The 13,264-nt window shown below is 56.8% G+C and overlaps 1 protein-coding gene across 1 annotated transcript in view; it reads left to right on the top strand.

The window, feature by feature from the left end:
- The first annotated feature begins 2,249 nt into the window (after nt 1–2,249).
- CACNA1C (calcium voltage-gated channel subunit alpha1 C) overlaps nt 2,250–13,264 on the top strand; it is a 463,376-nt gene continuing 452,361 nt past the window's right edge. The window contains exon 1 of the mRNA XM_065888236.1: nt 2,250–2,298. Within this exon, the coding sequence (XP_065744308.1) occupies nt 2,250–2,298 (49 nt within the window). The remainder of the gene's footprint in view (nt 2,299–13,264) is intronic.

A 13,264-nucleotide genomic window follows, 5' to 3' on the forward strand; every position in this document is an offset into this window, starting at 1 on the left:
AACTCCCGGTTCTGTATCCGCGGTTCTGCATCCATGGCTTCGCAACCCGCGGATACTGAGGTCTGAATGTACTAAGTACGGTTGGTGGTCAGGGTGAACCTCGCTGAGAAAGTGAGATTTGAGCAGTCTTGAAGAAAGTGAGGGGTTCATCAGGTGGGTAGCTGAGGAGAGGGCTGCAGGCAGTAGGGACAGCTAGAGCAAAGGGCTCCAGGGGTGTGTGTGTGTGTGAGAGAGAGAGAGAGAGAGAGAGAGAGGGAGAGGTGTTCCTGGAGAGTCTGGGGTACTGCTAGGAGCTAGTGAGGCTGGAGCAGTGGGAGACCAGGAGAGGAGGCCATAAGAGCAGCTGTACCCGCTGTTTCTGTGGGTCCCTGGAGGCTGCTCTGAGGACCTGACTTTTACTAAGTGAACTGGGGACCTCTGGGGGGTTTGCGCAGTGCGGTGCTGGGACAGGTCCCTTTAGATGCCATATTGAGAAGATACCAAAGTAGGGGAGGGAGGGTAGACGCGGGGCAGCAGTCTCTGCGGGAACTCAGGTGAGGGACCATGTCGGCTCAGACCTCTGGGTAGCAACAGGGGAACTGAGAAGTGGTCACATGCACGATTTTTCGGGATTTCCCGAAGGACCAGATGAGAGGATGAGAGAGAAAGGAGTCAAGAACGACTCCAGGTTTTTGGCCCCATCCGCTGAGATGGGGAGGCTGCTGAGGAGCAGGTTTTGCGCAGAGAATAAGGAGTTCGGCGTTTGGAAACGTTAGGTTTGAGATGTCCGTCCACCTCCGAGCAGAGACCGAGAGCGCTGGGTAGCCTGGCGTTCAGGAAGAGAGGTCTGGGCTGGACACACCGAGCTGGATGGGCTCCCCCGAGGAGGAGTGCGGATGGGGAGGGGGGGGGTCTGAGGGTAGGAAGGTGGGCGTTTTCCCAAGAGGGAGCTGTAGGCACCCCTGCCAGGGCTCAGGCAGCCCCGCTCTCAGAAGCCCGGACCTGCAGGGGGTGCCATGGACCTTCAGTGGCTGCCTGAGTGACTGGGAGGAAGGTTTGCTGCTCCGGGAAGGACAGGCGCTCAACAGATTCCCGCCGGAGTGGCAGAAATAATTAAGAGGAGAAGGTGAGGATATCCTGGTAGCACACGTGCTCGGCGTCCTCGGAGGAATTAAGAAAACCCGGGTCTATTAGTCTGCTCAGACATCTAGGCACCGCTGCCTCGCCAGGAGGCTCCGCCTCTCGGGCCCTCTCTCTCTGCCCCCGTCTCTCCGCATCCACGCCACTCGTGCAACCGCCCTGGTCGTAATCCACCAAACAGAGCCGTGGCGCCGCGGCTCCTTTTGCTGTTTCGCGCAGTGGCCCGATCCGCAGAGACTCTAGGTGGGCAGATGGCCCCCCCCTCCTGGAGTTGCGCGCCAGAGGCCTCGCCGCCGAGGGGGCCGCGCAGGACGCGGGGGCCGGGGCGGGGCGCGAGGGGTGTGTCCGGGCGGCACGCGGGCCGAGGCGCGGGCGGCGGGGCGAGCGGGGGCTCGGGCCGGGCTCGAGTCGGCGCCGCGCGCCCCGCGCCGTGCGCCCCGCGCCGTGCGCCCGGCCCCGCGCGCCGCCGCCACATCTGGAAGCGTTCAGAGCGTCCGCCTGGGGCGCGCCGGGCGGGCGGGGCGGCGGGCCGCGGGGTGAGCGCCGCGCTTCGCGCTCCTGCCGGCGGCTCCCTCTCGCCGCCTCTGCAGAAACAGCTCCTGCCAGAGCGGCGCGCGGCGCGGCCCGGAGCGGCGGCGCCTTCCTGCCTCCTCGCCCTCGGGACTCGTCGGACCTTCGGGCAGAGGAAAGCGGAGCAGGGCCGGGGAGGACAAGCCGAGAGCGGGCGGAGACGGTTCAGGCCGGCGGCCGGCGGGCCTCTCCCGCCCTGGGGTCCGCGCTCCCCTCTCCCCTTCCGCCTCCTCTCGCTCTGCCTCCCCATTTATTTTTTCAAATGCTGTGGCCGCCAGAGGTGCGGCGCTGAATTCTTGGAAGGGGCCCGGATGTGCTGAGGATGCATTACAATTTCACTGAAGGAGGCAGTAGTGGAAAGGATCAGTTTTTGGTGTTTGATGCAATAATGGGAATCAGGTAATCATCAGAAGGGCAGAAGAGCGACTGCAGATCCACGGCTTCCTCGAATTCTGCACGAAAGCCGCCGGCCTCGGAGGAGGGATTAGTGCAGACCCGCTCGGGCGTGTTTGACATTTCTTCCTCTTTGTGGCTTCTCCTTTTCGAACAATTCTTGGTCCATGGTCAATGAAAACACGAGGATGTACATTCCGGAGGAAAACCACCAAGGTAAGGCTGGACCCCGCCGCCGCGCCCGCCGGCCTCGCCCGCGCGCCCCGCGGCCCCGGCCGTTCCCCGCCGCGCGTCCTTCTCCCTCAGCGGCCGGGGGCCCGCGAGACCCTGGCCGAACCGCGCGGAGCCCGAGCGGAAAATCCCCACCCCTCCCCCGCCCGCGCCCGCGGCCCCCGAGCCGCGCGTCCGGAGAATTCCGGGCGAGGGGAAAAGTTCCCAAGTGTCTGCTCCGGCCTCGCTGGCTCGCGCTCGCCGGGAGAGCCCGACTACCCGGCCGGCGACGCCCCAGCCCGGTGGGCCGGGGTCCTCGCCTCGCCCGGGCGCGGCTGGGAGTGCGCGCGCGCGCCCCGCGCCAGGCCGGCCGGCGCCCCCGCCCGGGCAGCGCGCTCCAAGGGGGCGGCTTCGAGTCTTGGCGCCTCTCCCTTCCCCTCTCCCTCTCTCTCCCTCTCCCTGTGGACCGCCCCCCCCCCCCCCCCCCCCCGCATCTCTCTCTTTCTCTCTCTCTCTCTCCCTGTGTCCCTCTTCTCCGGCTCACCTACACCCACCCACCTCTTTGCGGCCACTGACCCCCGCGCGCCTACGCCCCGTGTGTTCTTGTTCGCACCCACATGTGGGCTAGCACCTGAGGATGTCAGCGTTTAGAATTCGGGCGGTGTGTGGGCTCTGCTTTTTCGTGTTTTAAGGCAATAATAAAAGGGTGTGCCGAGCTCACGCGGCTGCACACTGTCGCCCAGTGTTTTCCCAGTATCTCCATCCTTGGCATCAAGTGTCAGCAGCTCCCCCTGAAAGAGGGAAAGGCTTTCAGGCAACTCCCCACTTCCTGGAAACTTTCTCCCTCACCGCCCCCCCCCCCCCCCCCCGCCGCCCGTATTAACAAGTTATTATTTTTTGGCACTGCCCGGCAATTAAGATTATGATGGAGCAGAGAGGGACGGTCTTGCTGGAGTGCGGCCGCCTCCAGCTCCGTCTCTGCCTTCCCCGTGGCTTCCTCTGCCTCTGGGTGCAGGCTCTCTTGTCTCCCCGTTTCCCAAGCCTCCCTGTTTACACTCTTCCTTCCAATCTCTTCCTTCTCCATACCTGTCGCTGTTGGTCCGGCTACTTCCTGGGCATATCAAGGGCTTCTCTGAGGACAGCCTGGTGGAGGGGTTGTCTCCATCCCTCCCTCTCCTTTCCAGCCTCCTCCCTCCTTAGGCCCCCAGCCCCACCGCTAGCGGGCAGAGCCCCCACCCTTTAGAGCCAGAGGCTGCCAAGCAGCTTCCCTGGTCTCCGTCCAACCTGAAACTCATCTCCAGCTTGGGCAGCAGTGGGGGAATTTGGGCCTCTTTTAGTGGAAGGATTGTGTCAAGGGTCGTGGGTTCTAGGGTGAGCCAGGGCTTTGGGGTCACAAGGGAAGCTCTGTCCCTGGGTTTCTCTACGCCGTGCCCCACCCCTACCTGTTCCCCTGTCCCCTTCCTGATGGAGTCGTGGGTGGATTCGGAGGGAGGCCAGGAGGGACACAAAAGAAACGGTGATGTCTGTGAAGAGCAGGGGTGACTTTCTCCCCTCCAGGCTCCCGGCTCAGTCCGGGCGGCCTTGAGGCGGAGAGCCCAGTGGCCACGTCCTCGCCGTCCCTGACGGTGGCGGTGGCCTGTGGTCGTGATTATTGTTCACGTGGTGATAATCCTCAACAAACCCTGAACAGGTCACAGGCCTCTTCTCCATGCAGGACAAACCCTTTCTGGCCCTTTCCTTCCTTCCTTTTGCCCCTTGGTGTCCCAGCGCGCCCTCCCCACCCGTGTGCAGGGAGCAGACACTCAAAGTAGGAGCCGCGGCCCCGCGAGGTCTGTGGGGAAGATGGAGGGGCCGGCAGCAGGGAGCGTGGCCGGGCGCCGCCTTCCCAGCCACACGCCACAAACACTATGGCAACCTGGATCCCATTTCTCTCCCTTGAAGCCGCAGTGATTATATAATTCACAGAGCAGTTTTGCCTCCTTTCCCGGATGCGGTTCTCAGGTGTAAGAGCCCCAGGATCCCTGCCTCCCCTCCACCTCCCCACGTCCTGTCGTTGGCATGGCTGGGGTCTTCCTGGGGCAGGAGGGGAGGAGGGTGACGGAGGGGGGTGGGCAGACCTGGAGAAGCAGGGACGTCTGCCGGAAAGGGGTTGCTGTGGCTTCATAACTAACGGGGCGATGAAACGTACCCAGGGGTAGGGTTTCAGGAGCAGAGAGGGAAGAGGGAGCATTGCGCCGGGTGGTGACGGCGGAGTGCAAGGCTGGAGAAGTTTCCCGGGGCGGGGGTTACATCTTCCTCTTCCCAACAGACTCGAGTAGCTCAATGCAAGGCCTTTTCCCCCAGTTTTGCAGTGGTGTGTGTGTGTGTGTGTGTGTGTGTGTGTGTGTGTGTGTGTGTGTTGGGGGTCGGGGTGTGGACACAGGGGTCAGCACGTTGGGACAGCCCGCAGGTTCCCTGAGGGCTGGCCCCCGACCCTGGGTTCAGGCAGCGAGGGGCTCGTGAGCCTCCCCTCACCTCCAGCGCCCCATCTGCTCTGGTCCCACACCAGCCTCCCACTTTTCAGGGCTGATTTTCCATTGCAGCCTCCAGCTAGCAAATGAGTTTCTTAATAGTCAACCATTTAACAAATACAACATCAGAACGTCCCTTATCTGCTGGAGGCAAGGCGGAGGGGGAAGCGCGTTCTGGGAGTGGAAGACACGTTGTGCTTTTCTTTTCAGAGCGCTGCTTAGTGATGCAGCAGATCGGCTGTCATCATCATAGGAAAGTAATAAGAGTCATGATCAGTGGTCAGAGAGCGCTGTTACGTTACCTCAGCTTGCACAGGTTGAAGAAGGCACGACATCAGCTGCTTCTTCTTGGATTCTGCATGGAGGAACCCAGAGCGAAAGGGCTCTTGGGGTTCCAGATACTGTTCCTAATACTATTCACATACTTTGCAGGGTATCAGAGTACTTACAATAGAATATATTACAAGGATCAATTGTTCCTTATTTCCATGGAGCACATGCTAGCAGTACTTAAATGTGCTCACACACACACTGAATAAGGAAAAGCTATTTTAAATAGATTTGCACAAGAGCCGAGAGCCCTTTGGGGACCTGGTGCGTAGCAGACAGGAATACTGGTGATGCAGCCCTGACACCGTTGCACGTCGGTGCCTCGCCTTGGGTGAATGGTTCTCTACAGGTAGATGCTACAGGTACAGTAGATGGTGAGCCGTTGGCCCCTGAGTCTCGGGGATGACTTGGGACTCTTCCTTCTGTTTTCTCTGTGATTTAAAACTGCCCGAGGTGGGTTCTTCTGGGTGTAAGACAGATGCAAAAGGAGACGCGGGGACGTCCTGGGTGGGGGTCTGAGGCCCTGCTGGTCTTTGCATCCGCACCTCCTAGCACGGGCCTTGACGCTTGACGGATGAATGCCGCCCCCAGACCAGAGGGGGTGTGCTTTCTGCCTCTTCCAGGAGGTGGCGCCCCAGGGCTTGGGAGTCAGGAGGGGCACCTGCGGGGCTGGGCAAGGGGGCCGAGGCTCCGCAGGGCACTTCTTGCGGCTGTGCCTCGGTCTGCGTGCCTGCCCCAGGGCGGAGGCCTCCGAAGACCAGAGTGCCCGCCGCACGCACACCAGGGGCCCCCAGCACGACCTGCCCTCGCCGACCTCTCACCCTCTCTCCGGTAACGACCCCACTTTGGATTTCGCCCTCCTGCCGCAGCCTCGCCTCGATCTCTAGCACAGGCGGCATCCTGCTTGCCTGAACCCGTTACGGCCCTATATTAACCTCCTCCCCGTATTCATTTTCTCACCAGGGCTTGGTAACCAGAGGGGCCCGGGGGTCCCGGGCCCAGAGTGTGGGAGCTGGAAAGCCTGGCCGGTAGGGTTGCAGAGCTTGTCAGCTCAAAGGCAAGGAGACATTTTCCTAACTTTATTAGGGGAAAAACACAACAACAACTGGGTACACGTCACAGCTGTTTACGAATCTGGCTGGTCCCATGCTGGGTAATGGCAGCAGAGCTCCCGAGACCTGGGTTAGGAAGTAACTGAGATTTGTTCTAACTTTCAGTGCTGTGTTCCAGCTCCCGGGGTTTTCTTTTCTATCCCTTTCTCCGCTCAGCTTTCTCGGTTGTTGTAGCGAGTTCCTGGGTCCGAGAGCCCTGGCCGCGGAGGAGCTGAGAATGTGCGGGCGTGGCTGGAGCACCCTCGTCCTGTCCCTGGGAACCTCCTGCTGGGGTCTGCCACGTGGTGGTGACCAGTCGGCCAGTAGCATCCCGCTGGTCCCCGTGGGGACTCTGGAATCTGCGCTCTGCCTTCGAAATCGGTAGATGACTTTATTTTCCAGGGTGGACTAAAGAAAGTTGATGGCTTGTTCGGGAAATACCTGGAGACTTAACAACCGCACTACTTAGCGAGATAATCGCACTGACTTAGCCTCCTCCTAGGTTCTGTCCCCGCGGTTGCCTAAGTTGATGGTGGGCTGTGCAGAGGAGAGCAGAAGACTGATTTAAAAAAAAAAACAAAGGCACGGGGATTGTGCAAAACATCACGTGGTGAATATTTGATGACATAAGTGCTAAACGCTCTGGTAATGAAACAACGCTGCCAGCCACGGCTGTCGTTATTGACATAATTTAGTAAACACCTGTTTACATGAACCTCAAGGCTAGGTACTGTACAAAACAAGTAAAAATGACAGGATGCCCCTGGGAAAACCGAGGCCCTTCAGCACTGTTTCAGAGCCGGGACGCAGGGACTACCCCGCATCCCTGGGGGGGACGCAGAATGGGGGCTGACGTGACTCCTGTGTGTGTGGCTTGCGTCCCAGATGGGGTGCCCATTGCTTAAGGCCAGGCCTTGACCTGGGGCCCCGGGGGCCTCGCTGCCTCCTTGCCGCGGGCAGGGGACCCGGGAGGCACAGCTGTGAGCGGGCCTCAGGGGCCGCAGGAGGAGACCCAGCTCCCTGGGGTATCTGGGGGAGCGTGGGGCACACAGCCGCTACTTGTGGAACTGAGTTAATCTAAGTGGGGATCCACGGGACAGGGGAGGGAGTTTGGGCCCGCAGGTCAGGAGGGAAACAGAGGTTGAAAATAGGCCCTCACTTCCCCGGAGATGCTGGGGATTTGGCATTGGGCAGAGGTGAGGCAGAGGGGGCTAACTGGCCAGAGCTCGAAATCCCATGGTCCCTTCCCCCAGGCCCCAGCCAGGCTGCCACCGCACGGCCGCTTCACTGTGGTGCTCAGGTGCTGTACTGTGTGTGTGTGTGTGTGTGTGTGTGTGTGTGTGTGAGAGAGAGAGAGAGAGAGAGAGAGAGAGACGGGGCAAGGAGGGGGCGGTTCCACACTCATGTTCTCTGAAGGGTTGTCAGGCAGACCTAGAATAAATGCGTCTCTTCGGGAATTCACTCTCTAGGATCAGGAGGTTTTATGGGCAAAGGAACCTGAGGAACAAACTCCGTTTCCAGTTGAGAAGACAGGCTCCTGCAGGGTCACCCAGGAGGGGCGGGACTGGAGCCCGGCCTTGGTTCTCCACCCTCCTGCCACCTCCTGACCGTGCATGGTGTTTCTGGGTAGCCTTTGCCTGGTCACCCTCTTACCCTCCCCGCCAGCCTCCTCTGCTGATGCCGCCTTTGTTCCGGCTGAAGTCCTGTCTGAGGTATTAGGTTTGGAAACAGAGCTGGGGGCTGCCTCTCACTGGGAAGGTTGAAACGTCATCTTAGACAACAGGGGAAAGGTTCATACGTGTCCACAGGAAACCCCTGCAAAACTCAGATCACTGCTCTGTCTGCGAACGGACGTGCCTCCAGGCCTTTTTATTTGCTCACTTCCTTTCTGCCCCAGTCAGGGCTCATTTCGGCCCCTGAGGGAGAGGCCAGGCTGGGCTGTCGGGCTGCCTTGGCGAGGGGTTGGGGGCTGTTTGTGGACGGGCCGACTTTGCTGTGCGTAGAAACGACAGGGCCGGTGGACGTGCAGGTGAACTGCAGGTAGAACAGGTAGAAAGCCCGGGGCGGTCAGGCTGCCGCGGCCAGAGGCCAGGCTGCCCCTGAGTCTACCAAGGTGTGGGAACAAAGGCTCCCCTGCTCCCTTGTGTGGGCTGGTCCCCTAGGACCCCTTCTCTTCCCGGGAGATATTTAGGTAAGGAGAGGTCTAAATTCAGCATGGGAAAGGGATCATCTGGGGCCTCTTTCCGACGTTCCCACCATCCCCAAGCCTTTGGCATCTGACCTGATGCTCCCAGAGACCGGAAGGCCTGTGAGGCTGACCTGGTCTCTAGCTTTAAGACAGGGCCTGAGCCCGACTCACTCTCTGAGGTGTAGCCTCTGAGACCCCTGGAGGAAGCCACCATCGCAGAACACAGTATTGCCATAATTTCATGAAATATTCAAGCTGCCCATTTGCCAACAGGGGTTTCTTTTAATACGCTCGGCTACGCGTGGTGCTGCCCGCTGGAAACTAGCTGAAGGGAAAATAAAATAATCTTGTCTCCTGTCTTTTAGAGAAGCAAGCCAAAATCCAGACAGTAAACGAGTGTTCTTCCCCGTATTGCCTGTGGGCAGAAATGTTGAGAAATGTTGACTTGATTACTCAATTAAGCTCTATTTACTTTGTAACCATTGTGTCATGTTCAGTCATTTATATATTTTTCTCCTTCCAAAATAAGCCATGTCGGGCTAAAACCTTTCAAAGGTGTTAGTTAGCAAAAGTAAAGAAAGAAAAGAAAGAAAGAAAGAAAGAAAAATAAACAAGGCCACACTAGAAAATGACGTGGTTCACAGTCTTTGACTCTCTCTGAGAGTTTTGAAGGAATCAGGTCTCCTATTTTTCATCTGTAGAACGGAGACAGTAATCCTTAGCCGGTTGGCTTTGGCTTTGCAGGGCAGACGCGAGGCTCCGCATGGGAGGGTGAGTGTAAATCACTGCATGGTGGTAGCTGTTCTTAGCTCTTCTTGAGTCAGCGGGATCCCGGGACTGTGGGACCAACCTGAGGGTCAGGACCCCGGGAGGCAGGGCTTCCTCACGGCCTTGGCACGTGATCCCCGCCTGCAGCCTGAGGCCCGGGTTTCTGCCTTCTGAACTGGCCAGAAGTCCTCTGCTGGTCCACACGTGCGAAGATAGGGCCACTGAGAGCAGGACGCAGCCTGGCGGGCCACTCAGTCTGTCCTCACTTTCCAACATGAATTCGCCAAACCTAAACGTCACTCCTCGGTACGCGAGGACAGGCTGCCTGGCAAATAGAACTTTGCTTCAAATGTAAGCCTTGGCTTGGGAAAATAAACTACTTTTTAAAGGTATACAGCAAAAGTGCTGGTAGTTTGTAGGTAAAGGGAGGGAGCAGTTCCATCCGGCATCTTAAGACACCAGGCAAAATAGGAAAGGGCTTTAATGTCACATCTTAAATGACAGACTAGCCTTTAGTTTCCTGAAGCAAAAACAGTCTCATCGTCAAAAAGCATGCTGGGAGGGCTTCCCTGGTGGCGCAGTGGTTGAGAGTCCGCCTGCCGATGCGGGGGACGCGGGTTCGTGCCCCGGCCCGGGAAGATCCCACGTGCCGCGGAGCGGCTGGGCCGGTGAGCCATGGCCGCTGAGCCTGCGCGTCCGGAGCCTGTGCTCCGCAACGGGAAGGGTCACGGCAGTGAGAGGCCTGCGTACCGCAAAAACAAAACAAAACAAAACAAAAAGCGTGCTGGGAAACGTGCGTTTCAGTTTGCACCTTGCTCCCGTTGACACCCACCCCACCCCGGCCTCTGGGCCTGTGACCTACGGGGCCGTCCACGTTTTTATTTTTATTTAAAATAATCTGTATTGCCGTGCAGCATCCATCGTTTTGTATTTGTAGACTGGGCAGAAGCGGTAGCCGCCATGTACCGGACGTCAGCGTGCCCAGCGCTGCGTCCTACGCCCATCCTATGGGTGGGTATTAATGACATGTTTCAGATGAGGAAACCAAGGACCAGTGGTCTTGGGTAACGTGGCCAAGGTCATCCAGACGCTGTTGGAGACGGGAATGAAGTTCAGGTCTGTTGACTTTCCAAGCATGTGCTGTCTCGCTTCTCTCTCCACGTGGGGCTGAGGAAAGATGACCTTGAGCCAGCCTGGCGGAGCCTGGCTTGGATTTGCTCTGTGAAAGCTCCGGCTTCCGCTGGTCACTGTGGTGGACAAGTAGCCGAACGCTCCTTCTTCTCTGTGGTCACTCCACACGCCTCCCCTCCCACTTCCTCCTCTAGCTGTGCGTTTGTTCCCGAGGTTCCTGCCTGGACCCTGCTTGGTCCTCAGATCCCAGTGGGGACCTCCATCTGTCCAGCCTTGGCTTTGAGATGACCGCTTCGTGGCGGGGCCTCGCTTCACCACGTTCTTGGAACGTCTTCCCAGTAATTCCCTCCTGGAAATAAGGCCCTCCATTCTCCAACGAGGTCCTCGTGAGCTCGGGGCCCATCCTTGCAGGCTGAGCACCCTGACTGCATGTGTTGTGCATTTATTGATTTTTAAAGGACATCTTGGTGGAGATATAGTTCACTTACCGTAAATGATACACTTCACGTACCTTTAAAGTGTACAGTCCAGTGAAGTTGAGTATTTTTACAGGGCTGTGCAACCATCACCACTGTCCAGTTCGTGCATATTTTCATCATCCCAAAGAGAAACCCCGCACCCACTGGCAGTCACTCCCCGTACCCGCTCCGACCCCTGTAAGCCCGTGTGACTGTGGTTTCTCGTGCGTCACTGACAGTAACTGAACTGATGTTAATTTGGTCACTGGGGCTCACCTGTGTCGTCTCACTGAGGGCAGCACATTCCCTGCATTCAGATCTAGGTCTTTTGTGACAGTTCACCTGATAAGTGATCCACGTGATAAATGTTGCAGTTAAAAGGAAGCACATGAGGTTAGTTAGGGACCTGGGTGTCGTTTGGAGGCGAGGTCAAGCACTTTCTTTCAGTTACATGAAAAGTGATTTTAAGATTTATTTCTTTTAACTATCTGAGCAAAGCTAAGTCTATTAGTCACATCTACTGGTAGTTGAAGATGTGAATTATGACCTTTAAAATTTCTTTTATTATGAAATACATAAAACAAAATTTTCAATTTTAACCATTTTTAAGTACACAATTCAGTGGCATGAATTACATTCGCAGTGTTCTACACCGTTGCCAGGCTATTTCTTCACTCCAAACAGAAACTCTGTAACCTCTAAGTAACAACTCCCCATCCCACCCTCTCCTCAGCCTCTGGTAACATCTAGTCTGCTTTCTGTTTCTGTGAATTTGCCTATTCTAGATATTTCATATAAGTTGAATCACACAATATTTGTCCTTTTGTGTCTGGCTTATTTCACTTGCATGGTGTTTTCAAGGCTCATCCACATTGTATTGTGGGTGTCAGAACTTCATTCCTTTTCATGGCTGAATAATATTCCACTGTGTGAACTGACCATGTCATGCTTATCCATTTGTCAGTTGATGGACGCTTGGGCTGTTTCCACCTTTTGCTACTGTGAATGATGCTGCAGTTCACCTGATACATGATCCACGTGATAAATGATGCAGTTAAAAGGAAGCACATGGGGTTAGTTAGTTAGTACAAGTATCTGAGTTCCTCTTTTCAGTTCTGTAGGGTATAGACCTAGGAGTGGAATTGCTGGGTCTGAATTATGGCTTTTTGGTTAGAAGAGCCCATTTCCTTGTGTGGCTCCCCCAGTAGAATCCTGTGTAGACGAGGATATCGGATCAAGAAATTCCACTGTGGCAGTAGTGAGGGTCCGGTCTGTCCCCTGGGCTCCCAGGGCCGGTGTCAGAATTTTTACTTTAATTAGGTGTTTAACAATCCAGCGCTACTGGAGGAGTAACTGATGCTTCCCCCCTTCCCAAAATAATGAAGGTGTCCACATCCAGTTCAGCGCTCACCTTCCTGCCACCTGGGCTTTGTAAAGGCAGGAAACGGGTATTTGGCAAGACAGAGCTATTTGGTCTGTCTGTCTGTCCCCGTCTGCCCGTCCGTAGTCCAGGAGTGCCCACGCCTGGGAACCGCGAGGACCCTGGGAGAGGATGGATGCTGTGTGGCCGGGTGAGACCCCCCCCATGGCCCTGCTTCTGCGCTGGTGGAGGGGCAGCATGGCCAGGAAGTAGCTGGTGAGGGGCCTCTGTCTCCAGCCCCGGGGGCTGCCTGGGGGGAAAGCCGGGCCCAGGGCTGTTGCCTACTCCTCACACAGCTGCAGTCTAGGCGAGGGAGGGAAAGGTGTGTGAGGAACAGGGGACACCCGGGGAGGGAGTCAGGAAATCGGGAGGAGGGGAAGGCGACGGTAACACTTGGTGGCCCCTTGGGGAGATGGAGGGCCAATTAGTGACTCAGGAAACCCTTTCAAACTGGGGATGACTATTTCTTCCAAATATTGTTTTGTGTGAAAGTAATAACATCGTTTTACTTTCTGATTGTTTTAAAATACCTTTTAAATCCTCTTCACATCAGCAGTATTGGCAGTTTGTTTGTTTGTTTTAAACCCATTGAAGTAATGGGACGAGTTTTATTATTTCCATTTTTTCAGGTAAGGAAACCTGGGCTTAGAAAATTTGAACAACTTGCCTGGTTAGGGAAGTTGTTGACAGAGTATTGTATGGTAGACTTTCTCTTCTGTTTACCTAGGTGGGCTCCTCTATGTTCTGCCATCTATTCCTACAGGAGCCCTACTACGGTTAGACGGCTTTCTGGGCCAGAATACCTAGAACCCCTGTCCCCGGTCTGGGCTCCTGCTGTAGCCTGACCGTATCGTCTGGCTCCGTGTCCTGGCCCGGGCCCAGACCTCCCGCCTCGTGGCTGCCGAGATGCCCTTGCTGCATGCCCAGCTCCCTGGTTGGCGGGTTCTGCTGGGGCGCGTGTGTGTTCTTTCTTAGATTAGCAGAGGTGAGCGTGCTAAGACAGAATGCAGGTCAGGCCCTTCGCGGGCCGATACACTGAGTTTAATCCAGCTTTTAGTAAATCCCCCTCTTGTGGG

Source organism: Phocoena phocoena, chromosome 11 (genome assembly GCF_963924675.1).
Source record: "Phocoena phocoena chromosome 11, mPhoPho1.1, whole genome shotgun sequence".
Classification (NCBI taxonomy): domain Eukaryota; kingdom Metazoa; phylum Chordata; class Mammalia; order Artiodactyla; family Phocoenidae; genus Phocoena; species Phocoena phocoena.